At 36.9% G+C, this 15,780-nt stretch overlaps 2 protein-coding genes across 6 annotated transcripts in view; one reads left to right on the forward strand and one right to left on the reverse strand.

The window, feature by feature from the left end:
• Window positions 1-15,780, reverse strand: part of TMEM87A (transmembrane protein 87A) — a 46,671-nt gene that overhangs the window by 26,841 nt on the left and 4,050 nt on the right. For all 5 annotated transcript variants that reach the window (XR_010839664.1, XM_067029069.1, XM_059058054.2 and 2 more), the window contains exons 3-7: window positions 14,805-14,890; window positions 9,233-9,346; window positions 7,089-7,142; window positions 6,966-7,010; window positions 2,558-2,675 (exon numbers count right to left, since the gene is read on the reverse strand). Coding sequence is in view for 4 of the 5 variants with exons in the window: in XM_067029069.1 (XP_066885170.1) it covers window positions 2,558-2,675; window positions 6,966-7,010; window positions 7,089-7,142; window positions 9,233-9,346; window positions 14,805-14,890 (417 nt within the window). In the remaining variant the exon portion in view is untranslated. The remainder of the gene's footprint in view (window positions 1-2,557; window positions 2,676-6,965; window positions 7,011-7,088; window positions 7,143-9,232; window positions 9,347-14,804; window positions 14,891-15,780) is intronic.
• Window positions 1-15,780, forward strand: part of GANC (glucosidase alpha, neutral C) — a 112,767-nt gene that overhangs the window by 18,028 nt on the left and 78,959 nt on the right. The window lies entirely within an intron of this gene.

Here is a 15,780-nt window from a genome sequence, read left to right on the forward strand (position 1 = left end):
TTCGATACCTGGTTGGAGAACTAAGATCCCACATGCTGCGCCACAACACTGACTGAGCCTGCGTGCCTCAACTGGAGAGCCCAAGTGCCACAAACTACAGAGCCCATGCGCTCTGGGAGCCTGCACACCACAACTAGAGAGAAGCCCATGTGCCGCAACAAAAGATCCTGCGTGCTGCAACTAAGACCTGACACAGCCAAAAATGAAAGAAAGAAAGAAAATATATCAGTTGATTAAAATCCTCATGACATGGGACTTCCCTGGTGGTCAAGTGGTTAAGATCCTGCACTTCCACTACAGGGCGATCCCTGGTTGGGGAACTAAGATCCTGCATGCTGCGCAGTGAGCCAAAAAAAAAAAAAAAACCCCAAAAACAAAAAAACCTTCATGAGGGAAAAAAAGAACATCAGGCCAAAACACTATCATAAGTGAGTTCTATCAAACATTCAAGGAATGGATAATTCTACCCTTACAAAAACTGCTCAACAGAATATAAAAACGGGACATTTTCTGATTCATTGTACGAAACTCGCATAACCTGGATGCCAAAACCCATAGAAGATGTACGAGAAATGAAAATCATAGGCCAATCTTACTTTGAACATAAGACAAAAAACTCTAAATAATTAGATAAATAAATAATAGTTATTTGTAGTGAGGTGGATGGACCTGGAGTCTGTCATACAGAGTGAAGTAAGTCAGAAGGAGAAAAACAAATACCGTATGCTAACACATATATATGGAATCAAAGAAAAAAAAATGTCATGAAGAGACTAGGGGTAGGACGGGAATAAAACACAGACCTACTAGAGAATGGACTTGAGGATATGGGGAGGGGGAAGGGTAAGCTGTGACGAAGTGAGAGAGTGGCATGGACATATATACACTACCAAAGATAGGGTGGATAGCTAGTGGGAGGCAGCCGCATGGCACAGGAAGATCAGCTAGGTGGTTTGTGACCACCTAGAGGGGTGGGAGGGAGGGAGACGCAAGAAGGAAGAGATATGGGAACATATGTATATGTATAACTGATTCACTTTGTTGTAAAGCAGAAACTAACACACCACTGTAAAACAGTTATACTCCAATAAAGATATTTAAAAAAAAAAATTCTGGAAAATAGAATCCGGGGGAGGCGGACAGTGTGTGTGTGTGTATGTGTGTGTGTGTGTCAAGGCCAAATAGCGGCATCTCGAAAATTCAAGAATGGTTTAACATTAGAAAACCAGTTAATGCAATGCATCACATTAATAGATTAAATGAGGAAATCTATATAATCAATTTAATCAATACAGTTAAAGCATTCCATAAAACCGAGCATTCATTCTCAATACTAAAAAGAAAAAGGAAAAAAATTCACTTAGTAAACTAAGAATAGAAAGAAATATCTTGAACCAAATAAAGAATATTTTTAAAAAATCTACAGTAGGGCTTCCCTGGTGGTGCAGTGATTGGGAGTCCACCTGCCAATGCTGGGGACACAGGTTTGAGCCCTGCTCTGGGAGGATCCCACATGCCGTGAAGCAACTAAGCTCATGCGCCACAGCTACTGAGCCTGCGCTCTAGAGCCCGGGAGCCACAACTACTGAGCCTGCGTGCCACAACTACTGAAGCCCACGTGCCTAGAGCCTGTGTTCTGCAACAGGAGAGGTCACAGCTACGAGAAGCCCACGCACCGTACCAAAAGAGTAGCCCCAGCTCACCGCAACTAGGGAAAGCCCACGTGTAGCCACAAAGACCCAACGCAGCCATAAAATAAATAAAATAAAAATCTTTAAAAAAAAAGACAATAAAAAATCTACAGTAAACATCATACTTAATGGTGAAATGTGCTAATATTGCCAATAAAGTCAGGAGCAAGAAAGGATGGCCACCATCATTGTTTCTATTCAACATTCTACTTGAGAAAGCAGGGGAGGGAAGAAAATTGTAAAGGAGAAGGAAGAAACAAAAAAACAAACCACAGAAGATAAGACCAATTAGTAAGTTATTATAAAACTCTAGTTAAGAGATGATGAATCCCTAAACTGGGCAGCAAAAGTAGAAAGGAGAACACTAAGAAAACTTGAGACATTAAAAAATAATCCAAGTCAATTGATTTAAAAATTTCCAAGTTTTGACTTCATAACTAAGTTTTAACAAGTCTACTGAGAACATAATACTAATTGAAAATTTTAAAAGCAGGAGGATCAAATGAAGGAAAATGAAATCTAGTATCTATAATACATAATAAGGAAGCATACGTGAAGTGCCTATCACATACATATTGAATGCAGAAAAATGTTAATTTCTCTCCCTCAATTTTTCTACTTGACAACATTCTTAATTTATTATTCCCTCTCTTTTTTTTGGCTGCACTGCACGGCTTGTGGGATCTTAGTTCCCTGACAAGGGATCGAACCTGTGCTCTCTGCAGTGGAAGCATGGAGTCTGAACCACTGGACAGCCATGCAATTCCCCTTGTTATTACCTCTTTAAAGCAATTTTACACTACCCACCATGAGACAGAGCTAGATAACAGTAATACAAATGATAAAAAGAAACAAAACGTACTTACTGGTAAAAAGATTACTTAGTGAATTTTCTTTAGATGATTCTTTGGAGGGCGAAATGCCAACATGTACAATAAAAATGTATGGTGCATCTTGCCAAGTTTTCAAGGGCTCATGCATTACCTAGAGAAGAAAGAAGACATCAAATCTCCCAATCTTAAGAATTAAGAAGACAGGTTGGCCAGAGGGGGGTGAGGAATTGGGAGATGGGAATTGACACATATACACTATTGATACTATATAGAAGACAGATAACTAATGAGAACATACTGTTTAGCACAGGGAACTCTATTTAATGCACTGTGGTGACCTAAATGGGAAGGAAATCCAAAAAAGAGGGGATATATGTATATGTATAGCTGATTCATTTTGCTGTACAGCAGAAACTAACAAAACATTGTAAAGCAACTATAATCCAATAAAAATTAATTAAAAAAATACTAAGTGGCCAAAAAAAACCCCACAGGTTAATTACACAATATGAATATTTCATTCCAGAATGTGCCCAGAAACTTGGTTGATTCCTTTACTTTTACTCATTAAAACAGTAGCCAAGGGCTTCCCTGGTGGCGCAGTGGTTGGGAGTCCGCCTGCCGATGCAGGGGATACGGGTTTGTGCCCTGGTCCGGGAGGATCCCACATGCCGCGGAGCGGCTGGGCCCGTGAGCCATGGCCGCTGAGCCTGCGCGTCCGGAGCCTGTGCCCCGCAACGGGAGAGGCCACAACAGTGAGAGGCCCGCATACCACAAAAAAAAAAAAAAAAAAAAAAAAAACAGTAGCCAAAACAAAACAAACAGGCCTACAGTATATACAGTAAAGTAGGTTAATTATAAATTACTAAAAGGCAAGACATCTTATATTTTGTTATACACAAAAATCTCATGTTTAACATTTTTTTAACAAGGAAAACCTCAATTTAAATCCCTAAAATGAAACTCTACTTAAGCCATGCTAAGATGCTAGATTATATTTTACACAGATATCCCAAACAAACTAAAGAAATTTAATTTAAATCACCTGGGAAAAAACCACCCATGATGACATCGGTGAATTATAAATACCAGTTCCTGAATCTAATTCCCTTTGTTCAATGCCCTTCCCAAGACCACCACAATTTCTGCTAACAAGGTCTCACATTTATATCAAAAATTTAATCTTGGCTAGGCTATATGGAAAGCAAGAGTCACTGTCCCCCAAAGTCAAGAAAGTAGAATAAATAGCCTCCATGTTCATGGAACTGATTACCTGATCCAAAGCCAGTTAGTCTGTGCACAGCCCTAACAAAAAGCCATCAAAGGATGTGTTGCCTTAAATGCTAGATGGACTATGGACCTTCACAAAAGCAAGACTAAAACAGAAAGACAAGGGAGATGAACATAGGAAGTGCTTGGCTGCTTCTTCCTCATGTCTGAAAGGAGGCACTACTACTTAGACTTGCAATTTATTACTTTCTGGTCTTAAAAGGAACTTTTATCCAGAGACCTCTGGGTAAGCTTCATTAATCTATGAAACCCCTCAAAGTGGATAATAGACTCTGCATTTTCCTAGGGAGCCACAGCTTTTTTCAAATGCTAAAATTATCCTACAACCCAAGAAAATTCTGAACAAGAGTTCAAAAATTATATTCCATGATACAAATTCAAAGTGTCAAAACAAAGCAGATTAAATGATTCTTCAGCTTTACATTTACTAGGTTATCTTAGTAACTTAAGGACATAAAAGTCATGTTGAATCATACATTGATTTACCTCTGCCTGATAGTCTCTTTCTGACAAAATGCAGGGGCACTTTGTGAGAAAACTGTACATATTCAAAGTTACAGGTAATTTTGTCCTATTTATCCACTGAACCTCTCCCGAACTTAACTGTTCATTAACCAGTAAAACTTTGGTATAATAAGCTGCTCTGCTATTGATTTTACATATCTTAAAAATTACCTCTTACAAATCTCAAAGGGACTGATTCTCATATTCCAAGATTTGATAAAGTTTGCACTTAACTTTGAAATATAGATATTTTGACCCTGTAAAAATAATATTCATAGGCTAGGCACTCTGTTAAGCATGTAATATTTATTACTTTCTTTAATTCTCACAACAATCCTATTAGATATTATTACTACCTCCTTCAATAGGTGAATGGATAAACAAACTGTGGTACATCCAGACAATGAAATATTATTCAGCACTAAAAAGAAATGAACTATCAAGCCACGAGAAGGCATGGAGAAACCTTAAATATGTATTACTAAGTGAAAGACACCAATCTGAAAAGACTATATATGATTCCAACTATATGACATTCTGGAAGATACAAAACTATAGAGACAGTAAAAAAAAAAATCAGTGATTGCCAGGGGCTTGGGGATAGGGAGGGATGAATAACTGGAGCATAGGGGATTTTTAAGGCAATGAAACTATTCTGTATGATATTATAATGGTGTTTATCTGTCATTTTACACTTCTTAAAAGCCAAAGAATGTACAACATAAAGAACTAACCCTAATGTAAACTACAGACTTCGGTTGATAATGATGTGTCAATGATGGCTCATCAATTGTAACAAGTGTACCACACTGTTGCAGGATGCTGATGGTGTGGGAGTGTGAGTGTGCATTTGTGGAGGTGGTATGTGGGAACTCTCTGTGCTTTTTGCTCAATTTTGTTGTGAACCTAAAACCGCTCCAAAAAATAAAACTTATTAATATAAAAAAAAAATTAGAGGGCTTCCCTGGTGGCGCAGTGGTTGAGAGTCCGCCTGCCGATGCAGGGGACACGGGTTCGTGCCCCGGTCCAGGAAGATCCCACGTGTCACGGAGCAGCTAGGCCCGTGAACCATGGCCGTTGAGCCTGCGCGTCCGGAGCCTGTGCTCCGCAACGGGAGAGGTCACAACAGTGAGAGGCCCACATGCCACACACACAAAAAAATTATAATAGTAAACATGTCACATTATTCCTTAAATCAAACCAGAAAACTCAGTTAATCAAGATATTAAATCTTTTCTTAGGGGAAGGGACAGAGAGAGGCCCTTTCCTCTAAAAAACATGTTTTATCAGAGTTTTAATAAAAGGGGGTAGAGATACTGAACTTATTAGTATCCTTTAAATAGGATTATAAAGTATTCTCTTAGGCTCAATTTCAGGAAGAATAATCAAAGGACAGATAATTCTTTGACTTCTTTTGACTATAAACAGACTAAATATTTCTAAATATTACTTGTGATATTCAACGGGGTCTTTTCAGCCAGCTGTAATCACTAGGAACAGGGCTCAAGCCTTCAGTAGAACTTAAAAGTATGCTATGCACAGAAGACCACTGAATAAAGCACAATTACAAACAGCCAATATGCATGTAAATGGATATTCAGCATCAACAATTATTTTTTAATACAATTTACAAAAATTTAACCTGAAAAACTGCATAAATCTGTTTTAAATTATAACAGCCATTGTTTGTGAGGAAAGAGAGAAAGCAATCTTACTTTCTTGGGACCACAAATCACTACAACTTTTCTCCACAGCACTTTGACAAAACATTACAAAAGAATTTATAAACTGTGCATATACTTGGACCCAACAGTTCCACCTCTAGGAATTTAGGCTAAAGAAAATATTATAAATGTGCACAAAGATACAGTTAGACACTATGAACATGATCCTATCCATAACAGTGAAAATTTGGAAGCAACCCAATGTACATCAAACTGGGAGTTAATTATAAAAATCATGGTAAAATAGTAAGCAGTCCAAGAGAGGCCTGAGTAGGCCCCAACTGCTCACCCCGACTGATCTTAAGGCTCTGTACAAGGAAGTAAAAGTTAAAACAGAGTTTTAAATTGTGAAAGAAGCCAGACACAGGCCACAAATTGTATGATTCCATTTATATGAAGTGAACAGAACAGGCAAATCCACAGAGACAGAAAGAACAGTGTTTGCCTAGAGCTGGTGGAAAAGTGGAATGAGGAGTGACAGCTATGACTGCATGGTTAGTTTCTGGGGTGATGAAGATGTTCTGGAATTAGACAGTGATTGGTGGTTGTACAACTAAAAACCTCTTAATTGTACATTTTAAAAGGGTAAATTTTGAGATATACTCTTCCAATTATATTCTATCACAAGATTTTACATGGAGTTTAAGGTTCTTCCTTAAAATTTTCTTACTATTTACAAATAACATTTATAGGGTGATAATTACAAAACAATAGACTGATTGTAGCAAACATGGAAAAGACAGAAAACATAAAAAAGAAATAAAAATCACTCACAATATCATCCAGATATAACCGTTATTAACATTTTGGTATATAACTTCCATTCTTAAGTTTCTTTTTAAATGTAAGCGTAAGAATTTAAAATAAACAAACATAAGAACACTAAAATGTGTTCAATGCCCTAAATTCCCTATCACACTTACAGTTTTGTCTCCAGTAAAGGTAAGATTTGTTCCATTCTCCTTGGCCTTCAAACAAACAAACAAGAAAATTAATTCAGAATTTCTACTTTACTCTCAGAAATATATAAAAAGGAAAACAATTACCTCCTGTTTTTCTCCTAAAAGAGGCAATCGATGCACGAAATCCCCAGAAAAACTCTATGAAAGAAATAGAAAACTAAAATTAAAGATGTATAATAGCAAAAGAAAAGCATAGCTCAAAATCCACAGAAACAGTTAAAGCAAAACATATTATAAAAGTAAACATAATAATATGGCATTAACAGACAAAATACTTCCAATTAACCACAAACAAGTGAGTAAAACCTTGCTAAAAACTAAAAAATAGTATCAAATCAAACTGGCCACTCAATTTTTCTATAAGATTATAGATATTGTCATTCTTGACAAAACCTTAGACAGAAAACATACGAGTAGGACAAACGGATGTCATAGTTCCCTGAATTTCTACAGACGAGGAAAATGTGGCTCAAAGCTATAAAGCTTTAGATACAGAAATGGGATCTGAACCTAAGATTCCTAACTCTGAGGTCCACTGCTCCTTCCATCACAACACATGCCACGCCTGTAGAAAAACCTCCACTAATTACCTTTCTTACCAGTTATCATCAAAGGAGGCATTATCCTTCCTGAGTAATTAGGGCATGTATTTCAACTCTACATTAGACTGGAGGAGGAAACCTTATGAAGAGGGGTTTATGCCAAAACCCTGGAAAGCTGATAGCAGATCTAAAAGTAGTGAACCTTGGGCAACAATATATAACAGGTAACTTTCCACAATCAAATCCAAGAAAGGCCAACCAATCCTCCTAGCCTGGGGGATAAATTTGGAAAACCAACAGAAAACCCCCTACTCAACATCACATTGGGCCTAGCTTTCTTTTTCTACCATACTTCCACTATTTTAAAGCTATTTTCTTTTTATCCGAGGTCATAAAATCTACAGTATGACAAGAACACAACTCTTGTAGTTCAATTATTAATGACTTCATTTGCTCATCAATTAATAATTACTAAGTAAAAGACTTCTTATCAATAAACTTTATTTCTAGTAAGTAGACAGAAAACCTAACTTTCCATGAACTTACCTCTTCAAGGAAAGGTGCTAAATAATCTGAAGCAGTATTTAAATGCAGTAAAGACAAAGCAAAGGCTACAGCTAAAATGACTATTTTCAACACCTATAAAATACATAATTTTTCTATGAAAAAATGGGGGTCAGATTCTACTTCTAAGAAAAGAGACTTTTACAATATAAACCCCATTTATATGATTACATACATATAAGCATTAAAATACACAATATTGGGAATTCCCTGGCAGTCCAGTAGTTAGGACTTGGTGCTTTCACCACCATGGCCCAGGTTCAATCCCTGGTCGAGGAACTAAGATCCCGCAAGCCACAGAGCACGGCCAAAAAATAATAATAATAATACAAAATAAAATAAACAATATTATTCACCTCTTCCCCTTTATTCGAAAAAAGTTGTAAAGTTCAACCCTTTGATTTCAAGTCTATAGTAGGAATATCTAAAAATGTTGATTCTGGGATATATCAATTAGATGAGATGACTATAGGATTAAAAAATGAGGGCTTCAAAAGTCCATCAATGGAGGAATGGATAAAGAAAATGTGGTATATACGTACAATATTATTCAGCCTTAAAAAAGAAATGAAATTCTGATGCATGCTATATGGACGAACCCTGAAAACATTTTGTTACGTTAAAGAAGCCAAAAAAATATTGTATGATTTTACTTCTTTGAGATATCTAGAACAGTCAGATTCACGGAGAAAGAATGTAGAATAGTTGTTACCAGTGAAGTGGGAGTGGAAGTGGGGGTGGGTGTTTTTATTATTTATTCGTTATGAAGTAACCACTGCAGATGATGAAAAAGTTCTGGAGATGGCTAGTGCTGATAGTTGCACAAGATGTATGTACTTAATGTAACCAAATGGCACACTTAACAATGGTTAAAATGGTAAATTCTATGTTATATATATTTTACTATAATAAAAGTACCAAGGCTTTGCTTTTTACACACAAAGGAAAGCATACCCTCTCTTTGAGATGAATATTTAAGTGGATGACTATGTACCTATCAGAACATGATTCTAACTTGCTTCTGTCAGAAGCAACTGAGGAGTGAGAAATGTGTATCACCAAAAATACAGCCATCATATTATTCACCTCTTCTATTTCCCTCCAACTACTATCAAATATTACCTGTGTTTTAAAGAGTTCACTGCAGTTTTGGAACAATTTTGATGATGTTTGATATTTCCCAGACAAGCCTTTTTTTTCCTTAAGGTTTTCCAAGTATGTCTCCACATCTTCTGCCTGGAAAAACAGAGAAAATACAAAGTATATAACTTATGTAAAACATTTAAAAGAAAACAAATAGATTGCCTTTGGTACAAATATAGTTTTGGATTTGCTATTTTTAAAATTAACAACATCTAAAAATCTGAAAGTGAAATTAAGAAAACATTCCCATTTACCACTGCAACAAAAAGAATAAAATATCTAGGAATAAACCTACCTAAGGAGACAAAAGACCTGTATGCAGAAAATTATAAGGCACTGATGAAAGAAATTAAAGATGATACAAATAGATGGAGAGATATACCATGTTCTTGCATTGGAAGAATCAACATTGTGAAAATGACTCTACTACCCAAAGCAATCTACAGATTCAATGCAATCCCTATCAAACTACCACTGGCATTTTTCACAGAACTAGAACAAAAAATTTCACAATTTGTATGGAAACACAAAAGACCCCGAATAGCCAAAGTAATCTTGAGAACAAAAAAAGGAGCTGGAGGAATCAGGCTCCCTGACTTCAGACTATACTACAAGGCCACAGTAATCAAGACAGTATGGTACTGGCACAAAACAGAAATATAGATCAATGGAACAGGATAGAAAGCCCAGAGATAAACCCTCACACATATGGTCACCTTATCTTTGATGAAGGAGGCAGAATGTACAGTGGATAAAGGACAGCCTCTTCAATAAGTGGTGCTGGGAAAACTGGACAGGTACATGTAAAAGTATGAGATTAGAACACTCCCTAACACCATACACAAAAATAAGCTGAAGGGCTTCCCTGGTGGCACAGTGGTTGAGAGTCCGCCTGCCAATGCAGGGGACACGGGTTCGTGCCCTGGTCTGGGAAGATCCCACCTGCCGTGGAGCGGCTAGGCCCATGAGCCATGGCCACTGAACCTGCACGTCTGGAGCCTGTGCTCCGCAACGGGAGAAGCCACAACAGTGAGAGGCCCGTGTGCCACAAAAAAAAAAAAAAAAAAAAAAAGCTCAAAATGGATTAAAGACCTAAATATAAGGCCAGAAACTATCAAACTCTTAGAGGAAAACATAGGCAGAACACTCTATGACATAAATCACAGCAAGATCCTTTTTGACCCACCTCCTAGAGAAAAGGAAATAAAAACAAAAATAAACAAATGGGACCTAATGAAACTTAAAAGCTTTTGCACAGCAAAGGAAACCATAAACAAGACCAAAAGACAACCCTCAGAATGGGAGAAAATATTTGCAAATGAAGCAACTGACAAAGGATTAATCTCCAAAATTTACAAGCAGCTCATACAGCTCAATAACAAAAAAACAAACAACCCAATCCAAAAATGGGCAGAACTAAATAGACATTTCTCCAGAGAAGATATACAGATTGCCAACAAACACGTGAAAGAATGCTCAACATCATTAATCATTAGAGAAATGCAAATCAAAACTACAATGAGATATCATCTCACACGGGTCAGAATGGCCATCATCAAAAAATCTACAAACAATAAATGCTGGAGAGGGTGTGGAGAAAAGGGAACACTCTGGCACTGCTGGTGGGAATGTGAACTGGTACAGCCACTATGGAGAACAGTATGGAGGTTCCTTAAAAAACAACAAATAGAACTACCATATGACCCAGCAATCCCACTACTGGGCATATACCCTGAGAAAACCATAATTCAAAAAGAGTCATGTACCAAAATGTTCATTGCAGCTCTACTTACAATAGCCAGGACATGGAAGCAACCTAAGTGTCCATCATCGGATGAATGGATAAAGAAGATGTGGCACATATATACATGGAATATTACTCAGCCATAAAAACAAACAAAATTGAGTTACTTGTAGTGAGGTGGATGGACCTACAGTCTGTCATACACAGTGAAGTAAGTCAGAAAGAGAAAGACAAATACCATATGCTAACACACATATATGGAATCTAAGAAAAAAAATGTCATGAAGAACCTAGGGGTAAGACGGGAATAAAGACACAGACCTACTAGAGAATGGACTTGAGGATATGGGGAGGGGGAAGGGTAAACTGTGACAAAGTGAGAGAGTGGCATGCACATATAAATACTACCAAACGTAAAATAGATAGCTAGTGGGAAGCAGCCACATAGCACAGGGATATCAGCTCGGTGCTTCATGACCACCTAGAGGGGTGGGATAGGGAGGGTGCAGGGGAGGGAGACACAAGAGGGAAGAGATATGGGAACATATGTATATGTATAACTGATTCACTTTGTTATAAAGCAGAAACTAACACACCATTGTAAAGCAATTATACTCCAATAAAGATGTTAATAAAAAAAAAAAAATTAACCACATCTTGGGCTTCCCTTGTGGCACAGTGGTTAAGAATCCTCCTGCCAATTCAGGGGACGCAGGTTCGAGCCCTGATCCGGGAAGATCATACGTGTCACAGAGCAACTAAGCTGTGCACCACAACTACTGAGCTTGTACTCCAGAGCCTGCGAGCCACAACTACTGAGCCCATGTGCCACAACTACTGAGTTCATGTGCCACAACTACTGAAGCCCTAGAGCCCATGCTCTGCAACGAGAAGCCATCGCAATGAGAAGCCCACACATGGCAACAACAAGTAGCCCCCGCTTGCTGCAACTAGAGAAAGCCCTCATGCAGCAGCAAAGATCCAATGTAGCCAAAAATAAATAAATAAAAATAAATAAATTTACAATAAATAAATAAATAAAACTAACAACATCAGATAAAGACTATATATTAGTATTCAAGAATCTAACAGTATTGGACTCTAAAGTGCAGAATTCTAGTCTATGACTCATGAAGGATACTTCCTCTTAAAAATTCTAGGAAGACTGGGAAACTGTCAGAGTCCACAGGGTTTTGTTATAAGAAAATATATTTACAAGAGCTCCTTGACTAAATTAACACCACCACCACCAACAACAAAAAACTTGTGCTTCTAAACTAGATAAGCTAGAGCACAAAACTGTTGCAGCCATTCATAGCCCACTATTAATACTATGAAAAAAAAAAATCATCATTTCTGTGGCTTCATCAGTTCTGTGATTTTTCTCCCATACCAACATCCTTAATCTCACCCTCTTTTTTTCGAAGCTCCAATTTCACACCTCCAACTATTTGCTTGTCATTTCCATAATTCTGTCCTGTGGCAATTCAAAATAATTTTTACATCCTTAAGTTGTCCTACCCATGAAGACTGAATCTGATAAGTTTGACTAGTTTTTATCACAAGTTTCAAGCATATGTAAATTTAACTAGTGTTCTATTAGGAGAAAAGGTCAATGATATTTCAAACCATATTCTGGAAATATTTCTCTCTAAATTCTTCAGTCCTCCTCATCACACCAATCTTACCCGATGTTATATAACAAAAGCAAAATACAATCAGCAACACTACAAAAAAGATAATGTAAAACCCTAATACTGGGCAGAAATTCAAAATGTTTAAGGTTTAAAAAAACCAACTGGACGGTGGACATTTTTTAAAGACTAGTCCTATTATTTTTTTTAAAAGAAACCTCTAGAATAGTAAGAGAAATGTAAAAAAGAAAAGAAATAATGCAAATAGTGGGATGAAAACAGAATGGAAAAGGCCTGAAAAATCCATCTAGGAGCTATATATCTTCAATGCTCATATACAGTGTACTGTAACAATTCTGAAAGTGTGGCCCATGGATACTTTCATGAGGTTTAAGAGGTCAAAACTATTTTCATCTTCATCATCACCATCACCTATTTGCCTTGTCCTGACAGTGCAAAAGTAACGATGCGAAAAATGGCAGCTCCCGATCGGTGGTACCAAACTGTACTAGTAGTCATTGCACTCTCAGTCACAAACTTGCAGTTAAAAAAAAAAAAAAGGCCAGTTTTATGTAAGAATGCCCTTGATGAAACAGTAAAAATTATTAATGTCATTAAATCTGGACCTTTGAACACATGCCTTTTAAAATATTCTATCAGACAAAAAAAAGAAGTATGCAAAATACTATAAATGACTGTTTTAAGACAGAACACTTTGCAACTATTTTAACTTGTAAGCTAACCTATCCACCGTTTTCATTTACTTGAAAGAATGACCAAAAAACTACAGATATTCAGACTTGGGTATTTGGGAGATATTTTCCTGAAAATGGGCAAAGGGAGGCTGTCACATCAAGGAAGGCAACTGACAGCATTCGTTGTCAATAATAAAATTTAAGGGACTTCCCTGGTGGTTCAGTGATAAAGAATCCACCTTCCAATGCAGGGGACTTGGGTTCGATCCCTGGTTAGGGAACTAAGATCCCACATGCCATGGGGCAACTAAGCCTGCATGCCACAGCTAGAGAGCGCATGTGTCGCAAACTACAGAGCCCAGGAGCCCCGGAGCCTGCATGCCACAACTAGAGGAGGGAAAACCTGCACACCACAACTAGAGAGAAGGCCGCGTACTGCAACTAGAAGAAAGTCCTCGCACCGCAACAAAAGATCCTGCATGCCGCAATGAAAATCCCACGTACTGCAACTAAGACCTGACGCAGCCAAAAATAAATAAATAATAAAGTCTTCTTGGACCTTGAAAAAAAAAATTTTATTAAAAAATAAGTAAATAAATAAAATTTGAGCTTTCAAGGAAAAACTGGAATTTTGGAAAACTTGCATGTTCCCTACCATGATTTGTAGTTTTCAATACTTACAGAGTATCTGATGAAATTGGAAGATCATATTAACAAAAGTAATTTTGAATTAATTATAAAATGAATTAATATTTGGAAGGTTTATATAATTCAGCCAACCAATATTTTCTAAGTGACCATGAAAGATGCTGCCAAATCAGACATGGGCAAAAGACCATTCAAAGTGCAAGACACACCAATTTATTTTAATATAACAGAGCACAGAAAAAGTTCACTGATATGGTTTCAGATTCCACACTGCAACTAACCTTTAAGAAACTCCACTTATTGCGTTTGGGTATAGAATCAAAGAACAATATCCACAATTACCTGAAAACATTATTAAAATACCATTCCCTTTTCCAACTACATATCTGTGTGAGGCCACATTTTGTGCATACACTTCAACCAAAATAACACATCACAATAGACTGAGTGAAGGAAGTATAAGAATCCAGCTATCTTCTATTACACTAGATATTAAACAAATAGATTTGCAAAAATACAAAATAACACCACTCTTCCCAGTTTCTTTGAAAAACAGTTTTCACAAATTAATAAATATTTCTGTATTTTTCTGTTTTAATTTCTAATACAGTAACCCACATGAATAAAGGCTTTTTTGGGGTCTGTAGTAAGTAAACACAGTTCTGAGACCAATAAGTTTGAGAATGGATAGTACAAATTTGCCTGCAAATTGAGAAGCATGATTCTAGTTCCAGTTCTTCTCCATAGCTACATGACACTCTTTCCTCTATCAGGTTGGGACCTGATGATATCTAAACTCTAAGAAAAGTCTGTAATTTTATGTTCCATACCTTGAAGTTGTAGATTTCATTGTAACAGTCAGCACTTTTCAGATACCAGGTTATATTCAAAGATACATCACAAGGTTCTCCATCAACTACAAAAGAAGAAACCTTTGTGAATAAGATAATTCCCAAACAAAGCATTTTTCCTAAACTATTACCCCACATCCCATTTCCTGCTAAACTAAGATACTCAAAGACCATCCTTTCTCCAAACAGAAGATAATGAAGTAATAAATTTTTAAAAAACTGGATATTCTTCAGTTAAAAGTAAGAACTGTTGCTCACAGAAATAAAAAGCAGTTAAGGATTTTTAACCTTTGAAACTGTGTATCTATTTTGATGCCTTAAAACCTTCATTTCTGGTTCTCTCTTGGGAAAAAACCTGGAAGTGATAAAGCAGCCTTAAGTTAAAATCAGTCTTCTATTATCATTTAAATATTTACTGAGCAGAGCACTTTAAGTATACAAAGATACATGGCACTGTGTTAGGCCAAACGGGAACAGAAGGGAACAAATTATTGAACACTCTTAAGAAAAGTCTTAAAAAAGATTCTAGTTGAAGAGTCAAGGAATAACAACATTAGGAATGTCACAAGGCAACAAAAATAGTTCCACTGAGGGAAAACCTCATGGCTTAAACCTTGAGAGATATCGAAATTGGATAGAAAAGGACTATCAACAAAAAGCAAACCTGTCTGGGGAAGGCAGGAATAGAAAAAACAAAGATAAAAAGAGTATTAGATTCTTTTTAAAACGCACCTTAAAAGAAGCCTCAAGGAACCTCATGAAATCATAGAAGCCTCACATAACTCATTCAACATATTTTGGAGCACAATATTCTAGTGAACCAAAGCATTAGTCTGAAGACTTGGGGGTGTAAACCTGACTATATGACTGTTAACTGTCTCACCTGGGGGAAGTCAGTATTTCCTTTTATCTTTGATTCCAGCTGAGGAAAGGAAAATATACTAGAAACACATAC

The sequence above is a fragment of the Kogia breviceps genome, chromosome 3 (genome assembly GCF_026419965.1).
Source record: "Kogia breviceps isolate mKogBre1 chromosome 3, mKogBre1 haplotype 1, whole genome shotgun sequence".
Classification (NCBI taxonomy): Eukaryota; Metazoa; Chordata; class Mammalia; order Artiodactyla; family Physeteridae; genus Kogia; species Kogia breviceps.